Genomic DNA, 20,048 nt, shown 5'->3' on the forward strand with positions numbered 1-20,048 from the left:
CACTTTCTAAGTAAGTCTACTCAATTCCTTGTTGTCCTTCTAACCTTCGTGTCCTTCCTTGTCCTCAGTGTATCCTCCGTGTCCCTCGTCTCTGCCACCTCGCCCTCGAGCCAGCCACCCGTCCTTGTCACTCCCTGCCACGCATTCTCTGCCTCAACAACCCGCCAGTGCATCCCAAGGACCACCTACATTTCCCTTTTCAATAAACTGTTAATCACAACCTCTCAGCCTCCGCCTGCTCTTGGGTCCAGTCTCCATCCGATTGTGACATAATTGTCCATTCAAGTGATTTCTGACCTTCAAAGATCCTCTATTACAGCATGACGTCTGTGCTCTGCTCTTTTACCTGGACAAAGACTTTCTGTAGCAGTGCTCTGCGGTCGGCCAGGGGAAGCTCGGTGAGGTGACCCGGGCCCAGCGTCTTCTCCTGGGAGGGCGGCGGAGATGTCGGAGTGGGCAGGGGCGGGATTGGAGGGGGCGCGGTGGGGCCCACGGGGGCCTCCGCCATGTGCGGGAGGTCGAAGAACAGGTAGAGACATTTGACCAGTGTGGATGGCACAGACATGGTCGTCATGCAGTCTACTGTTTTCTGAAAGAAAAAAAAAACGTGTGTGTGTGTTGGATGAAAGAATAAAATATTGCTTAGTGTATGAGTGAGGACTAAGAGGAAGGAAGGCGGCGGTGAAATCAGCCTGAATGTAGGCCAAATGCTGTTTGTCATGCTGACACACGTGCAATTGGCACACATGAACACATCCAAAAGATACACTCGCTCCATCAGACATACTCACAAACACATACACTCTTGGTCGGGGGGAAACACACTCTCAGTCAGACACACAAAAACTCAGTCAGACACACAAAAACACACGCAGTCTTGGTCAGGGACACATACACAAAATCGGTTTGACACACACAAACACACACACACTAAATGGGTCGGACACACAGACCCAAGCAGACACAGTTGGACACATACACACACACACACACACACACACACACACAAACAAACAGACAGAGTAAAAGATTGTTGTTCTTCTTTCAAACATTGACCCAGCTGTAAAACCAGGCGCGGTATCACTCCACCATACACATAAACACATGGTGGTGACATGATTAGCAGCTGACCTAAGCTACTTTAGTAATCTTTTGCAGGCCACCTTCAACAACCAAGTGACTTCTCTCACAGATATTTTGCAATACTCATTTAAGCATGGTAGAAGGTTGCACTGACCTGCCCCGAGGAGGCCAACAGGTTGATGGTGGTGAGGAGCATCCAGCCGCGACTGGCCTCCTCACTCTGGTTCACCTCCAAGAATTGAACGATGGCACGGCTGGCCGCCTCTGTCCACACACACACGTAAATTTTAATACATGGAGGAGGACATCTCACTGGAGGAAAGGGGGTGTTTAGGCAGCTATAAATCATCCTGAAAATGTGACATGAAAAACAGGAGAGTTTTAGCTCCTGGATTTAGCAGTTAAGTTCAAATAAAACAAGATTACATGTAGGCAGTGGGTGTCATTTTTAACTCCAATTGGTGTATTATGGGCGAACGGAGCATACTTATATTGAGCCAATCACCTATACAGTCCAACCCTAGTCTCTCCAACATATATATTGCATTCCAAAAACATGCATGTTAGCTTCACTGAACAATCTAAATTGTCCATAGGGTTAAAGGTGAGTGTGAATGATTGTTTGTCTAATGTCTATACAGTATGTGCCCTGCGATTGGGTGGCGACCAGTCTAAGGTGTACCCCACGTCTCACTGACCGGTGGATTTATTGGAGGCCCTGCGTCTGATCTCGGTCACCATGAGGCGGGACACCTGTGTTGTGAACTGCAGCAGGTCCGAGAACTTCTCCGTCATGCTGCTGGGCGCCGCGTTCCCGAACACCTGACAGCAGACACACGTTAAAACAAAACAAAACAAAAAACACAGAAACCATTAATACTTTACGAAAATGTTTTATAACAGTGCGCAACTGTGATGCGTACGAAATATGGATCTGTTCAAGACAAATATTTGTATAATAAAAGGGACAAAAGCATTTAAAAAATTAAAAACATTACTTCATACTCACCAGAGATGCAAATTATTAAACGTATTAATGTTTGCAGATCGCTACAGACGTGTTTTGATGGTTGGACAGCTTTGCTCTGACCAACCAATTATTGGATGGAAAAATACTGACATCGTGGGCCAGCTGTCTGACCCTGTGAGGAGGAGTTTGAAATCTAATGGGTGAAAGAAATGGTCCCTCTGCTAATATACAGTAATTGACGCTACATGGGCCAGCGCTACTGATAGTCCCGGCCCTGGACTGATTAGATTGATATGGCAACACAAGGGCTGAAATCTGATTGGACAAAATAATTAACATGCAGTACTACAATCCCAGACGCAGTACAACTAAGAGAAACGCTATGAAATGAAGATTATTTAAATTACTTGTTCATTAACTGTATATACTTGTGTACTCCATCTTCAAAAATATTTTCTAGTCAGGTCATGTATTCTAATCAGTTAGGTCAAACCAACATTACAACATGATAGATATAATGGGTGCTAACTTACTGTAATTAAATTACTTTTTTGTAATTAAATTACTTCACACACACTAAAACGTTACAGCATGATTCAACAGAACACCTGCATATTTACGTACAACCGATAGTGCTAACACCAGCTCGCTAGGGTACATAATGTTTTGTTGGTTGCTTGTGAGCCTTATCATATGAAAATTATGTGAACATACCTCAAGCAATCCTTGAAAGAACGTCTTCTCCTCAGCACCAGTGACCACCACCACCACACGTTTTTCCCCATTTTGTTCTTTTTTGGCCAACACAATACACACGCGATCCATTGTTGTTGTCGTGGCCGTGGTAACGAGTGTATCCGGTCCCGTTTGATTTGACAAAGCCCAGTGATTGTAAATTACTTCAAAAGACACACAACAGGACTAAAAATAAACTAGCTTTTGGATTCAAATATACTGTATATGACAGCGACGTGAGGTAAATGTCTTTTGCGGAGCGATCAGATCGGCAAATTATGACATCAAAGACAATCAGCATAAAATGCGAATTATCGGCTGATACCGATCAAGCCGATCAGATCGATGTAAAGTCGACATAATAACAATAAAAATTATGCACGTGAGGTGCAGGTATTTTTCTGAAATTACAGCCCCACACCATGAATGTACAATTGGCTGTTGTGAGCTCAGGTTAGCGGCTGACTGTTAACTGGCTAACAATTAGCCAGTCTGGGCGTCAGTTGTGCCCATCATGTATGAATGTTTTTTGGGAAATCTAATTATTCGAGTTATTCGATTAATCGTTGAAGCAGTATTGTCCGCCCGCCACTTTACGTACCCTGTTGAAGACGGGCAGCATCATGTAGAGCTTCTCCTCCTGCTCCTTCTGCGTCATGTGTCTGGGAGGGTGGCAGAGTTCGGAGAAGAGTCGGCGCAGGTGCATCAGGCCCAGGGCGTTGTCCTGGGGGCTGCACTCCTCCTGACGCGGCCGCCCCATGATCCTCTTCACCATGTTCATCTTCAGAGGTTTGCTCAGGACGAAGCTCGCCCTGAAAACAACCACATGACGCTACTGAGATTCACGCAAGCTCATCAGAAGGCTATGCAAAACACTCACTGGACACTTCATTAGATGGTGTATCTAATCAATGAATGGGAGCTCTGATGAAGAAATCACAGAAAAAAAACTGAGACATGAAAAGACATATCATGCTAAAATCATGAGTCATGCCAAGAAAAAAAAACGTGTCACACTAAACAAAGTCATGTTAAAAACATCCTGCGGAAACTATCCGAATTGTGGTAGTTTGCTTGTTTTTTTTTGTGTAAAGCACTTTATGCAACATTCTATGCATAAAAAGAGCTATGTACATAATAAAGTATGATTGATTGAGAGTGTTGTTAGTTATGTACCGAAATGAAAATTCTTGACTGATACCGAAATACAAAATTGAGGAACGCAGGGCTGAAAACCGAAACAACCAATAGAATTTCACTTCCAGAACAATTCGTCTGAATTTCCCTATTTTTAAAATTATGTCAAGAAACTTAACCGTGGGACAGTTATTGCAGAATATTATCTAATAGCATAAATAAAAATGCTTACTGTTCAATTGCACAATATAATCATTACTCTATAATCGTGATTGTTAATCAATCATGGCTTGAATATTTGTTATTTTCATGTATTTATTGCATCAACCTTGTAATGGAGGACGCATTTGCAGCCAAATGTCTACTCTTGCACGCTACTTTTGTATTTCCTGTATCCACTATTGCTGCTGAAACAATGCAAATTTCCCCATTGTGGGACTAACAAACATTATCTTATTTTAATATTAAATTTATATAATTCAATAGAATTTTCTCAAGTGATGAAGGATACTACCGGTGACGTAGTAATTCTTTTCTGGTTTTCGGTCCCTGTGTGGTTGGCTAGTGTTATAACATATTACAGTATTTAATTGTCTCTCGACACCTATTTGCCTGCTATTTATTTTGCTCTTCAAAGTTGGTCACTCTATGCCACAATGTCAAACTATACTGAACAAAAATATAAACGCAACATTTTTGTTTTTGCTCCCATTTTTCGTGAGCTGGACTCCAAGATCTAAAACTTTTTCTACATACACAAAAGGCCATTTCCCTCAAATATTGTTCACAAATCTGTCTAAATCTGTGTTAGTGAGCATTTCTCCTTTGTCGAGATAATCCATCCCACCTCATAGGTTTGGCATATCAAGATGCTAAAGATGATGCTAAAGCACTACTTTTATATTAGCAAGGCCTTTGGAGAAGCTCCCCCCCTCACTTCAACAAAGTTCCTTGGCAGTAAGATGCCACAAAATGGTGCCAAGTCACTACTTTTAAATTAGCCTGTGCTTTGGAGAAGCTCCTTCCCTCACTTTAACTTAGTTCCTTGGCATCAAGATGCTAAAAGACAGCACTAAAGCACTACTTTGGTCTAAATCAGGGGTCTCAAACTCAATTTACCTTGGGGCCGCTGGAGGCAGAGTCTGGCTGAGGATGGGCCGCAGCCTCAGCCCACATGCACGCGCGCGCAATTTAAATTAGAAAAGAAAAAAAAAATCAATCTTCTCAAACATCTTTTTTATTTTTTAACACAAAATAAGATAAACACGGACACTGACCAGACCAGATCCACACGAGGGCACGCAACACCCATCCACTGACATGCCATTCAAGCGCCTTTTCTTTTTTCCATTTAGCATGGGAGTGGATGGGTGGCCACGACTCACGACTCGCGGCGCGCTCAGCTTGACTGCAGCCCACACCCACACATATCTGACCGGACTCAGACCGCAGACCACACCAACGAGTTCCCTAACCTTCTTTTATCTCGCCGCGCACGCATCACTTTGATTTATTCAGAGAGAGACATAACCCATATACGTCAGATAATGTCACGCTGGGCAGCAACTTAAAACACTTTTTTTTGGCTGTGTTGTGAACACAGCGCACTGGGACGAATGTCCGCGTTTGCCTATCCAGGCACAGAAGAAAAATCTCCATGGCAACACTGCTGTAACTTACACTCCTTGAAAAATGTTTCTCTGCTTGCATCAAGCCCGGTCGATGTCACGCGCCCGAGAGCCATATACCCCACCGTGATTGTTAGGTTCGTCAGCTCCGGACACAACACTGTAAAAGTGCCATTCATATAAAACTCGAGGGCCACACTAACATTAAACCTTCATATTAAGGTGGGGGCCACAAAATACCGGCCATTTGCGGACCGCCAGTTTCAGACCCCTGGTCTAAATGAAACTCACTTCAACATCGTTCCATGGCACCAAGATGGTACCAATGCACGATTATATTTGCGTGGGAATTGGAAAAACTTCTCCCCAAACTTCAACTTAGTTATTTGAAAACAAGATGCCACAAAATGGTGCCAAAAAACTACTTTTATATTAGACAAAATGGCTTTGGCATTGATTGCAAGAGCCTCTCACATAGCTAAGGTAACCCCTGTTATTTGTAATGTGGAAAAAAAAACAAACGTTCAGTTCCCTGGGAAAAAAATTATGAGAATCACTTCAAGGATTACGGTTCTTCGATCTAAAGGCTTAGTTGGCCGATGTTCACTCGTTAAATTATGAATAAATTCAATCATCAGATCAATGCACGAGTCCACAGTAGAAAGTTGATGTTCACAAACATGCCCCCGGCCTCTTTGATGTTTTAATAATGTCCACACTCCGCAGTATAGTTTGTCAGTACAGCTTCAGGCTGCCATACTGAGGACTGTTTGCAAGTTAAAGATGCTAGGAGAAGCCATCAAAGCTCAAATCAGCACAATGAACAGATGAATATCTCTGTGAGTAAAAAAAAATAAAAAATCATGGGAATCAGCAATAATATAACTTGCAGTCAGCATCTGATATCTTGCTAATGTAACAAAAATTGCAATAAAATAGGAAACAAGGGGTGGCAGTATTGAGAAATGGTGGCAACCAATGAAATAAGTTTACCACGAACCATGTCTGGATGTTATTAAAATTGTCTCCATTCCTTCTTACAGATCAACAAGATGTTGACACTAGAAATCGCAAATGTCATTTAATTTGTATAATTGTTTAATTTTCATAGGCTAAAACATCTACATCTTGCAAAAAAAAAACATGCATTAAAACATTTCAGTCATGCTCATGTTGCACTAAAAACAATTTAAAAAATCAGTGTCACACCAAAGACATCGAAATCATGCTAAAAGAAAACTCAGCAAGGCTTGAAATACTTTTTCTTCTTTGAGGAGCAGTTTTGCTGATCATTTCCTCATTTGAGGAGCAACTTTCTAATTTTGAGGAATGGAAAATCTAATTTTAATGGAAAAGTGCCATATGATTATGGGAGAGGTTATTGCACTTTTTAGCGTACATGTCTAGACCTTTTCCCCAAAATTTGAATATCATGGCAAAGTTTATTTTTTTCCATAATTCCATTAAAAAAGTTAAACTTTCATAGAGTATAGATTCAGGGCCCACAATTTAAACAATTTCAAGTATTTATTTGTTTATTTTTACATAATTTGGGCTTCCAGCTCATAAAACCCACAAAATCAGGAATTCAAAAAATTTGAATACTGTGAAGAAATCACCATTTACGTTTCAATTTTTTTAGAAAAATAAATAGGGTCACATTAAATCAATCAAAATATGGTACTTTCAAAGCTATGTTAAGCTTCAGTACTTGGTTGGTAATCCCTTTCCTTTAATCACTGCCTGGATACGCCGTGCCATTGAGGCAATCAGTCTGTGGTATTGCCTGGACAGTCATGGAAGCCCAGATTTCCTTGAACCTTGCTGTCAGTTCTTCTTTGTTTTTGGGTCTGGTGCTCCTCATTTTCCTCTTGATAATACCCCATAGATTCTCAATGGGGTTTAGATCCGGCGAGTTGGCTGGCCAGTCAGTCAAGCACCGTGATGGCATGGGCATCAAACTAGGTTTTGGTGCTGGAAGATGAAATCTGCATCTCCATACAGATCATCTGCAGAAATAATCATGAAGTCCTTTAAAACATTCTGGTAGGCTGTTGCGGTAACTTTGAATTTAAGAAAGCAGAGTTTATCAACACCTGCACTGGACATTGCACCCCAAATCATGACTGACTGTGGATATTTCACACTGAAGCTCAAGCAACGTTGCTCAAGCAACTATTTCACACTGGAGCTCAAGCAATTCTATTCTTCACCAGTCTTCCTCCAAACCCTTGGACCTTGATTCCCGAAAGAAAGGCACACTTTACTTTCATCGGAAAAGAGGACCAACAGTACAGTCCCAGTTGAGACACTTCCTACGTTGGCTCAGGCTCAGAAGTGGCATGACCAGAGGAACCCGACAGTTGTAACCCAGCTCCCGGTTGCGCCTCATTCCACTCTTTCTGGATCTCTGCTAGATTCTTGAATTGTCTCTGTTTGATAATCCGCTGAAGCCCACGGTCATCTCTTTTGCTGGTGCATCTTCTCTTGACATATTTTGTCCTTCCACTAGACTTTCCTCAGATATCCTTGGGCACAGCACTCTGTGAACAGCCAGCCTCCTTAGCTATGAACTTTTGTGGCTTACCCATCCTATGGAGGATATCAATGATGGTCTTCTGGCCAGTTGTCAAGTCTGCAGTCTTCCCCATATTGAACCCAACTGAGACAATTGAACCAAACTGAAGCAATTTAATGACACCTAGGGAAACCTGTGCAGGTGCTTTGAGTTTAGTAGATGATTAGTGTGTGACACTCAGTTTAAAACATTTATGGCCGGCAAAATTTGGGCTGATATCTTCACAGTATTCAAATTTTTTGAATTTCTGATTTTGTGGGTTTTATGAGCTTTGTTTATTATTACACAATTTGAGCAAATTATGTAAAAATAAACAAATAAATACTTGAAATTGTTTAAATTGTGGGCCCTAAATATATAATCTGTGAAAGTTTAACTTTTTGAATGGAATTATGGAAATAAACTTTTCCATGATATTCAAACTTTTTGAAAAGGGTCAATATATGTGAAATGAAAGTATCCAACATAGTGGTTGGACATTGTACCATGTTGAAAATATACAGAGAGGCCATTTTGTGTATGTATGTCTTAGGAAAGGCCTACGTGGAGGTCAGCCCATTAAACCAACAGAAGCATCCCTACGTGTCGTCTTCATGCGTATGTCCGCAGTTTGACAGTAACAGTTAGTGAGAACAGGAAACGCTCGAAACAGGACGTGAGAAAAAAAATCTGCTGCTGTTGTGATTTGCAGTTCCTCAAATTGAAAAACAGGACAGGAATGACTGACCCATCAAAGACCAACAGAATTTATAAAGTGTCCTTAAGCTTTTATTTATTTCACATTCAGATCCTTCAATGCTAAAAAAATGATAAGCTAACCGGCTAAGCAGAGTTAGCATGAGAGAAACCAGACTGTGGCTAAAATAGAAAGTTGGAAAGGCTGCCAGTTTGATACAAATTGTCTGAAAACAATACAGACAATCCCCCGTAAAAAAACAGCACGATGCTTCCTGAGTCACTGTCGGAAGAACGTTGCAAGAGGGACAACTGGTGTCACGGCACCTGGTAACATGTTAAAAATTGGCACAGATTCAGAGAAGAAAAAAAAAAAAACAACTCCAGAATCACACAATCCAAAACATTTCAAGTGACACATCCAATATGACTGTGTTTACATTCACTGAACACATTAAGCTACATGTATGCACAGACACAAAAACTGCAATTGAATAACTCCACAAGCGTCAACACCGGGCAACGAGCCGGGACCGCAAACTGGGCAGAGCAAATGTTACAGGAGGAGGCAGCATACGGCACACACGGACGATCAAGAAAAGGAGAGAGAGAATGATTTTTGGGGGGGGGTTCTGTTTCCAAAAATTAAGCCGTCCATGTGTAAACCTATGTGGACAAAGCTATGCGGACAACACTATGCGGACAACGCTGTGAGGAAAAAGATCTGTAGATGAATCTACAAAAAAGCTATGTGGATAAATACATGCGGACAAAGCATCACAGACAAAGCTTTATGGACAAATCTATGCCAACAAAGCTGTGTGGCCAAATATGCGGGTAAGACTATACAGACAAATCTACACAACTAAAGCTGTGTGGCTTAAGTTGGACGGCTAAAGCTGTGGGGACAAACCTATGCGGACAAAGCTGTGCAAGTAAAACTGTGAGGCCAAAGCTATCCGGGTAAAGCTTATGCGGACAAAATATACGCATCTTAAGTTACGTGGGTAAAGCTACTTGGTTAAAGCTATGTGGGTAAAGCTACGTGGACAAAGCTGTGCAAGTAAAACTGTACGGCCAAAGCTATGCAGGTAAAGCTGTGCACAAAAAGCTATGCGGATCATTTTACTGTATGTGGACAAAGTTACATGGAAGAAGCTACGCGAGTAACGCTATGCAACTAAATCTATGTGAATGAAGCTATGCACATAAAGCTATGTGGATAAATACAGTGGGTACGGAAAGTTTTCAGATCCCCTTAAATTTTTCACTCTTTGTTATACTGCAGCCATTTGTTAAAATCATTTATGTTCATTTTTTTCCTCATTAATGTACACACAGCACGCCATATTGACAGACAAAAAACGTAATTGTTGAAATTTTTGCCGATTTATTAAAAAAAGAAAAACTGAAATATCACACACCCATAAGTATTGAGACCCTTTGCTGTGACACTCATATATTTAACTCGGGTGCTGCCACACACCTGTGTATATAAGACCTTACAACTCACAGTGCATGTCAGAGCAAATGAGAATCATGAGGTCAAAGGAACTGCCTGAAGAGCTCAGAGACAGAATGTGGCAAGCTACAGATCTGGCCAAGGTTACAGAAAGATTTCTGCTGCACTTAAGGTTCCTAAGAGCACAGTGGCCTCCATAATCCTGAAATGGAAGACGTTTGGGACGATCAGAACCCTTCCTAGAGCTGCCCGTCATGCCAAAGTGAGCAATCAGGGGAGAAGAGCCTTGGTGAGAGAGGTAAAGAAACCTCCAGAGTGCTCAGAACCTCAGACTGGGCTGAAGGTTCACCTTAAAAAAAGACAATGACCCTAAGCACACAGCTAAAATACAGAAGGAGTGGCTTCAGAACAACTCCGTGACTGGTTTTGAATGGCCCAGCCAGAGCCCTGACCTAAACCCATTTGAGCATCTCTGGAAAGACCTGAAAATGGCTGCCCACCAACGTTCACCATCCAACCTGACAGAACTGGAGAAGATCTGCAAGGAGGAATGGCAGGTGATTCCCAATTCCAGGTGTGAAAAACTTGTTGCATCATTCCCAAAAAGTCTCATGGTTGTATTAGCTCAAAAAGGTGCTTCTACAAAATACTGAGCAAAGGGTCTGAATACTTATGGCTGTGTGATATTTCAGTTTTTCTTTTTTAATAAATCTGCAAAAATTTCAACAATTCATTTTTTTCTGTCAATATGGGGGTGCTGTGTGTACATTAATGTGGAAAAAAAATGAAAAATTATATTAGCAAATGGCTGCAATACAAAAAAGAGTGAACATTTTAAGGGGGTCTGAATACTTTCCATACCCACTGTATATTAGGCCAAAGCTAGGCAGACAAAGCTACGCAGGATAAGCTACGTGGGAAAAGCTATGCAACTAAAGCTAAGCGGAAAAGCTATGCAGCTAAAGCTACATTAGTTTATCACACTGAGCGCTTTCAATACGACTCTCAACCAATTTGAAGTAACAACAAACAACTTATTTAGCGCATGTGTGGTGCATTTAAGTCCATCTTTGATATTTGACAAGGTGCACCAAGTGAAGAAACAGACTACTGCATTAGCTTCTCATGCTAGCTGTTTACAATGGGACTCTCAGCCAGTATGGAGCAGCTTTTTGTGAACAAATAATTTTGATTTGGCTCTTGTGCTACTGGTGTGGTGCATTTGAGTGCATATTATCTTTCATGTTTGATAAGAAGCAGCATTGATGTACACTACTACATTGTTTTCCCACACTAGCCACTTAGAGTAGAACTTTCTGAGATTGTGGACAACTGGCTAGCACCTCTGCCTCACAGTTCTAAGAACCCGTGTTCAAATCCGGCCTCGCCTGTGTGGAGTTTGCATGTTCTCCCTGTGTCTGTATGGGTTTACTACACTGGTTAATCCAGTTTCCTCCCACATCCCAAAAACATGCATGGTAGGTTAATTCAAGACGAAATTGCCCATGTGTGTGAATGTGAGTGTGAATGGTTGTTTGTCTATATGTGCCCTGTGATTGGCTGGCGACCAATTCAGGGTGTACCCTGCCTCTCACCCAGAGTTAGCTGAGATAGTCGCCAGCATGCGACGCTAGTGAGGATAAGCGGTACGGAAAATGGATGGATGGAGGAATTTGATTTGGATCTTATGTGGTGCATCTGAGTCCATCTTGTCTTGACAAGAAGGGGCACAGAGTTACGATGTAGACTGTAACATTAGCTTGTCACGCTAGTCGTACTCACGGCCAGTTTGAAGCAGCTTTTGTGAAAACATAACTTTGATTTGGCTCTTGTGCGACTGTTGTACATTTGAGTCCATTGTTTCTTGACAAGAAAGGACACAGACTGACAATGTAGACTGCTATGTTAATTTGTCACGCAAGCCGCTTGAAATGGGACACTCAGCCAGTCTGGGGCAGCTTTTTGTGAACAAATTACTTTGATTTGGTCCCATTAAAAGTTCTGCAACAATCAAAACATGTCAGCTGAATGCGTCTGTGAAATGTGAACTCCTTAGCGAGCCTCCCGGCGCTGTTCAAAGGGAACGTCAAGTGCGATTGGCGTCTCTCTTAGCGGCAACTTGTGAGGGACATGAAGGCAGGAACGCAACGTCCCGGAAAAGCCCGATGTCTTCAAAGGAGTGCAAGAGTGAGCGAGAAAATGACATAACTGCAGGAATGTCTCCCACTTTGCCCGGAGAATGTGGATGCCGGGGAGCTCCGGCTCAACAGTGGTGGTTAGATAAGTCTAACCTGAAATACATTTGCACGCCAAGTACAAACATTTCACTGAGCTGTTGAGTCAAAGCACAATGCAAAATTTCACCAAAATACATTTCAAACTGCAGCACGCTGGATGACTGGTTAGAGCGTCTGCCACACAGTTCTGAGGACCGGGGTTCAATCCCCGGACCCGCCTGTGTGGAGTTTGCATGTTCTCCCCGTGCCTGCGTGGGTTTTCTCTGGGCACTCCGGTTTCCTCCCACATCCCAAAAACATGCATGGTAGGTTAATTGAAGTCTCTAAATTGCCCCTGGGTGTGAATGTGAGTGTGAATGGTTGTTTGTTTATGTGTGCCCTGCGATTGGCTGGCAACCAGTTCAGGGTGTACCCCGCCTCCTGCCCGATGATAGCTGGGATAGGCTCCAGCACTCTCGCGACCCTTGTGAGGATAAGCGACTCAGAAAATGGATGGACGGATACATTTCAAACTTTCTAGGGAAGTTACTGTACATCTGTCCACAGTCCATTTTACACTGTCTGTAAAAGCCGGTATGTTGCTTTGTTCCTTGTTACTGAAAGGAAAGTAAAAACGGCTACCGGAAATGGCAAAAAAAAATGCAGAGGAAACTCCACCCTGTGGTGTCCTATCCAATACCAGCCGTAGAGACACCCTCGACTTGGAGGAAAACTGCAGTACACTTTCAAAACAGCGCGCGTGGGTTGCGCTCGAGTATAAAGGCAAACTATGCGTGGGACAGCCGAAGTGACGTCAGCGCGGTCACCGTCCGCACGAGTTTAAAGAAGCCTTAAGTTGAAGCATGAATAGGTGAGTCTTCCACACAAACATTGGCTAGTGCGTTCTTACTAAGCTTTGTTGCATGGACTGATGAAGACTGCTCGGATGAGAGGCGAAACGTCTTCTAAGACAAACAGAACAGTCCAGTTGTGATCGATTCAATGCCCTGAGAATGAAATGACGTGGATGAATGAGAATATTCACAACCAGATCAGGGACTGCAGATACTCAAAATCAAGTGACTCGGACTTCAAAAACATGCATGGTAGGTTAATTGAAGACTCTAAAATGCCTGTAGGTGTGAAAGTGAGTGCAAATGGTTCTTTGTTTATATGTGCCGTGCGATTGGCTGGCAACCAGTTCAGGGTGTACCCCGCCTCCTGCCTGCAGTTAGCTGGGATAGGCTCCAGCATGCCCGCGACCCTAGTGCGGATAAGCGGTGTAGAAAAATGGATGGATGGATGAAAACTTGAAAACAACTACTTCAGAGTGTAGCCGTTTCAGATCTGAATCACAATCAAAAGTCATTTCGAAATCTAGAGCATCAAATTTGACTCAAACGGGACAAAAACAAACCCTATATTCGGACTTCTCTGGAGGTAGCAACCCCTTTATCAATGAAGAGTAAACTCCTCACAGGATCAAGCAGGAAAGAACAGCAGAGTGGAAACATGGGCTACTTGTTTGCATCTCGAGTAAACGGCTGGTGTTTGGTGCCACCATTTTACAGCCTTGAGTGTAATCTCCGTAACAAACACAATACATGGTTATCTAGGAAACATAGTGACCTGGTTGCTCTTCGCTGTGGGGACTTTAAGCTGGTGCATATCACCATCATCATCATCATCATCATCATGATGTTTTGTGACTGCTTCCTGCCAGCCGGGGTGCTGATGCGGACAATCTCCCGGGCATACGTCCATGTTAATGTAGAACCAATGTTAATGGGTGTGGCGGAGGCAAATGGGAGAAGCTAGCCGCTAAAAACAAAAAACATGGCAGACATACACCGCAACAACAGTAAACACCTCAGTCGCCGCGGAGACAGGCTGTTGTTTTTCCCCTACCTGCTGTTCTCTAGGTGCCCGGCCAGCATCTCGACTCAGGGAAGATTAATGTATACGCTAACTTCCCTTCCTTCCGCAATGTCTTTCTGACGAGGAGAGGGGGCAGTGACAGTGGTGCCATGCCTTCCCCTCGCAGCGTCGTGGGAAGGGGAGAAGCATGGCAGTGCCAGAGGCTTTGTTTGCCAGCCGTCCCACTGTGTGTGTGTTTGCGTGTGCGTGTGCGTGTGCGTGTGTGTGTGTGTGTGTGTGTGGCCTGCAGGGACTGGTGCAGCTGATCCCCCCTGACACCGGTGGGGTGCACTCGGCTTTGGAATAAGAACGGGCGGAGGCAACTGGCCGATTTGCCGAGAGGAACAAGTCATTTAAATAAGAAAACTGGGGGGAGGACCACTTAAGTGCAGTTTCCACAAAGGAATCTGTGTTTTATTATCAAAAGTGTACCAAAATAACTGTGATGGTCACTCTCAAGAGCAAAAATGACCCACAGTATTTACGTAGTTGACATAGCAATCGCCATACCACCAAAGCTCGCAAGACCCATCCGGATTTACTCATCGAAAATATACTATAATGAGCTGCACTGGCCTTCTACACGCATACATCACATTAGGCGGCAACACTGAAATGTTTAACCATGCTCATGTTGGTGTCTTGGTACAAAACAAGGCAAGTATTTTACATTATACATGCTGCAACACTGTCATTATGTTACACATCGCTAGCGTCAGGTCGAAACCTCATGACCAAATTTGGTCAATTTCATATTTTTTCACAAATTGATACTATTGGTCAGCCCCCACATGAGTCTGTTATTTTCACAAATTATTGACAAGTCTAAAGGGGTTGAAAATGGCTTGCTCTCTTTGACAATGCAATGTTAATGCCTCAACAAACATGTCGTTTTTGTAGTTTCCTGAAAAGTGATGGTTTTGAAGATACAAGGTTTCCAACTGAACCAATGTACGGTAACTTGTACTTGTCATCATGGTTCTATTACAGCTCTAATCTGTTGTCATGTTTCTGTTACACATGTAACGAGGGCTGCAGCTTTTGAATATTTTTAGAATCAACTATTCTACCAATTATCCCAGTGATTAATCCGAGTAATCGGATAAAACTTACACATAACACACAATAATATGTACATGTGAGGTGTATGTATTACTGTTTGTCAACTCGGGGTCACTATCCTCACGTTCTACCATAGTATCTGAGACTTTGAGTATATGGCTTTAAAAGTCCCATATTTTACCCAAAAACTTTTTCTAATATTTGGGATGTTTTATTACCTCTATGGTGCCTGAGTGAACATGTGACATGAATTAAAATCATCCACACATTCCTGAGTTACACACGTTTTTCTGCCAGGAGGCCTAAAATCAGGTCATTCTAATTTCTTGAGCTTATCTACGTCACTAGCGAAGACCACCGCCTACCTCTGCGCCTCTGAGCCAGCGCTGTCAACATAACAAACACGTGTGCTCTCAAAAGTAGTGAGGGTTGGGTCTTCTACATAGAGGCAACCAATCCGGGGAAAAGGGGAATGATCTTAGCCAAACATGGACAAAGCGGATACAAAACTGGACACTAGTCTGACAAAACCAAGGTGTTTTTTTTTTTTAAATGAAATTGGCACTTTTATACTAAGTCCATGTTAAGGAGTCACTCTATGAATGCCTATGCGGCCAAAATATGGGACCTATAAAAGGCGGGGACTGGCCTGGTGAGTGACGTTGGTGTCAGTGAATTAGAGTATAGAGCTGGCTAGCTGGCTGCCTGTGTGTTGAATGACTCTGGTTAGTTATGATCATCAACAGGTTGTGAATGAATGTGCTTATTACCTTTGTTTTCTTATTGTTTGTTCAATAAAGCGATTGTAAGTGCACGGGCGGCTGTGTCTATTTTTGACCACTTGCAGGGGCATTACAAAATGTTCTAAATAGCGATGCTAGGCTATATTAAATTAGCTAATTTCATTTCTTTACTAACATGTTGATTTATTAAACATGTCATTTTATGCGTTCGGTGAATGTAACGCATTAAAATTGGCATTAGTCAGAAAAAAAAAAACAATTAAAACCCATAGTGTAATTCCAGACTTGGACTTAGTTACGTTCTCAGCCCTGAGAAGCCCTCGAGCAAGTAAGAAGATACTGTTACTGCTTTTGTTGGAGATCTGCCCTTTGTTGGGGTGTGTTTGCCTCTGTCACCTAACTCAGATTTCATCCATAACCGCCCTTTACAAGCGGGTGCCTTTAAGCCTGGGCCACACCCCTAATCTCGAAGTCCTCGTGGGGAAATATAATCAGAGGATCTTTTGTAATCAGAGGAGCAAACGAGCTCAGACGAACCTTGGCACTCACCTGCTCATCTATCTCAGTACCAGCAGCATGTTGGATAATAACAATAATGTAATAATTTAAAAAAGCAAAAAAAGCGGGAAACTCCGGAGAAACCAGTTACAAAGCAGGCTGTCTTCTTGTGATTGGAGGGCAAATCTACATTGATTCCAAGACAAACCCAGATTATAGTACAGTGATTCCCAACCACTCTATCCAATTGCACGAAATCAGTCCAAAAAGTATTATTTATTTTCTACCAATATTGTTTCTTTCTTCATGTATCTATCCCATCCACGTATAATGAAAGGAAGAAAAATTAAATGCTATTCCGCTAGGTGGCAGAAAGGTTAGATTAATAACATATTTAAATAGAATTAAACAGTGTGCTTCATGATTAATTCACTGTGGCTACTTCTGGTGTATGCCACTTGGCCACCGGAGGGCAGTATAAGACAGTCATAGAGACATAAATGAAGACGAGTTTCTCAACTCCAGAAAGTGACTCAGTAAGCGACAGTAATCTTCATTGTTTTTCGCAGAGGAATAACAAAGAATAACAAATAACAAAGAATATATGCTTATGAGTATTGTTAAATGTCTAAATGTGCTGATAGACCATTTGTCTTCAAATATCAGTCACTTAAAGGGTTATAACACCAACACATAGATATTTGTTAGCCCATCTAAAGCGTTATGTGTTATCTTTAAGCTAGCAGACTTAAAGGCAAATTTATGTTTTTTTAAAAACAACACGTAATTCTGTGTTTTATGCCTAGTTTGACAGTAAACTTCAATTAGCAGCGGCACTAAACAGCTTGAAGCCTCTTTTTTTTAAAGAACTGTTCCCTTTCTGTCAAACTTCTGGTTGTTGTGAAGAGAGTTCAGTTCATTGCCACAATAAAGCGCACATATCTAAAAATTTTGTTCGCAAATAAAAACAAAACAAAATTGGCTGAACCATGGCTCTTATCTTGAAAAACTTGTTTGGTCACTCATATCTCAAGGCAAACTTTAAGTGATATATCTCAACACAACTCTTTGCATGTCAGAGTGAGTGGATCTTCTTTTAGACCGGGTTGTTAGTGTAAGTTACAGAGTCTTTGGCGCATGCGCATTTCTGGTGCATATTTTCGAAATCAAATAATCTGTAAGCCATTTATTTTCAAGGGTAATGTAAGATGAATTTGAAATGATATCTTAGTGTTTTTGGATCATATCTTTACAGTTAAAACTCTAAATATGGGCAATTATAAACATTTTCGGTAGGGGTGTTAATTACTTGTATATTTGTAATGATTTGTAAAAAAAAAAAAAAAAAAAAAAAAAAAAGCAGGAGGCTCCGGAGGAACAAGTTACAAAATGGCTGGGGTTGTCATATTCTCAGTAATTAAAATCTTGCAATAAGATTTTGAGCTGGAACCTGCACTGATTCCAACCACCACCCAAAACAACAATATAAACACAACTCATCGTAGCAGCACATTGCAGCAGGGATGGTAGTTTATTGGTGACGAGCGTGACGAGCTCCCCCAGGCACTAATTATTTTTTTTCCTCTCACACGTTTATGGCCGCCTCTTCTCAAGAAGCACAACAAGCAGCAGTTCACTCACGGCCTAATCGTGTGACTGCACACACACACATACATACACGCACACACACAAAAGGTAAGTTAGCATCGAGTGTGATGTGTCAACGTAGCTTCACATAATCCAAGATGACACATCTCAAGCAGACGTGTAACCTGTCATTACGTTTCTGTTTGACATGCAACCGGTCATTACATTTCTGTTACACATGCAGCCTGTCATTGTGTTTCTTTTACATGTAACACATATATAATGTCTTGTATGTTTCTGTTACATGTGGAATGCATCCTCCATCCATCCATTTTCCGTACCACTTCTCCTCACTAGGGTCGAGGGCGTGCTGGAGCCTATCCCAGCTATCTTCGGGCGAGAGGCGGGGTACAGCCAATTGCAGGGCACATATAGGCAAACAACCATTCACACTCACATTCACACCTACGGGCAATTTAGAGTCTTTAATGAACCTACCATGCATGTTTTTGGGATGTGGGAGGAAACCGGAGTACCCCTTGACACTTGGCATTAAGCTGGTGATTTCTAAAACGTCCGTGTGTCTTGTATTTAAATATACAATTACGGTAATTATTTTTGTTGTGGGCCAGGGTTATAATAGTTCTGGATTGTCCATTATGGTTACTTTTTATTTTGTTTTGACTTTTTTTCCGAATTTAGTTTTAATTAGTTTTGAGAGCGGGTTTGTTAGTTTTTATTATTGCTTTGTTTTTTTCAAAAATGCCTCCTTTTAGTTTAGTTTTTAATTTGTTTTAGTATTAGTTTTTGTATTTTCATACAGGGTATTTGACGAGTGGGAGATACAAAAAAAAAATTGAAATACCATTTTAAAAAATGTATTAACTTTTTAACAGATGAACATCCATCCATCCATCTTCTTTACCGCTTATCCACACTCGGGTCCACAGAAAAAAAAATAGTCCAATAAGTGCAGTGCATAATACTGCTTCTAAAGCTAGACTGGATGCATCACAACGTATGTAAAACCATTCATGAGACACATGCTGTAGTATGTTATATTTATAACTTAAATAGCGCTCTCTTCATTATTGTAAACAAAATAAAATAAAATAAAAAATCAAGTACTTATTTGCATGATTTCCTTCCTTTGCTGCTAAATTGCAAACTTCCCAAGTTGACTTTCAGATTCGTGTGACAGCCAATAGTCAAAATATCAGACAGACAGACAGAGAAAAAATGCTTGTGGTTTATTAAGCCGAAACTTAACCCAGGTTGTACTATGTAATATTTGTTCATATATGAACCAAAAAAAGGAGTGCATTTGTTTATTACCTAGTGTCGTGTTTTGGGCTGAGTGACACACGAAGGAGAGCCATGTTAAATCTGTCAGCCTGCCACCGACATGCGTCGATGGAGCGCCTAAAAGCGACATTATCGGGCAGCGCCTTTTTATTGGCTGCTGATGACGTACTTCTAGGCGACACACAGTAAAAGGACTACAATCCCAAACGACTGTTCGACCGTCCTTGTTCAGTAATACATTTAAAATAAACCCCAAAAGCTCACGTATGAAATGAATTGAATTAATTTGTAAATGTAAAATGTAGATTCAGTTAGTTATAATGTTTTTTTTTAAACATTTGTTTGTATTTTATTTTTGAAAATGTTTTTTCCAATTTTAGTTTTTTTGTAAGTTTTCGTTTACTATAATAACCTTGATGTGCGCTTAGTTTTACAATAAACTCCAACTGGGG

The 20,048-nt window shown here is 41.6% G+C and overlaps 1 protein-coding gene across 7 annotated transcripts in view; it reads right to left on the reverse strand.

Moving 5' to 3' along the window:
• The window catches only part of wdfy3 (WD repeat and FYVE domain containing 3), a 113,119-nt gene that overhangs the window by 90,868 nt on the left and 2,203 nt on the right, over positions 1-20,048 (reverse strand). For 2 of the 7 annotated variants that reach the window (XM_061766923.1, XM_061766921.1), the window contains exons 1-5: positions 14,393-14,595; positions 3,390-3,600; positions 1,782-1,905; positions 1,238-1,347; positions 347-589 (exon numbers count right to left, since the gene is read on the reverse strand). In XM_061766923.1, the coding sequence (XP_061622907.1) occupies positions 347-589; positions 1,238-1,347; positions 1,782-1,905; positions 3,390-3,600; positions 14,393-14,421 (717 nt within the window). In that variant the 5' untranslated portion in view covers positions 14,422-14,595. Of the gene's footprint in view, positions 1-346; positions 590-1,237; positions 1,348-1,781; positions 1,906-3,389; positions 3,601-5,044; positions 5,657-14,392; positions 14,926-20,048 lie in introns of those variants that run through there. The other 5 variants (XR_009787642.1, XM_061766922.1, XM_061766927.1 and 2 more) reach the window with 5 other exon arrangements.

The sequence above is a fragment of the Phyllopteryx taeniolatus genome, chromosome 3, assembly GCF_024500385.1.
Source record: "Phyllopteryx taeniolatus isolate TA_2022b chromosome 3, UOR_Ptae_1.2, whole genome shotgun sequence".
Lineage (NCBI taxonomy): Eukaryota > Metazoa > Chordata > Actinopteri > Syngnathiformes > Syngnathidae > Phyllopteryx > Phyllopteryx taeniolatus.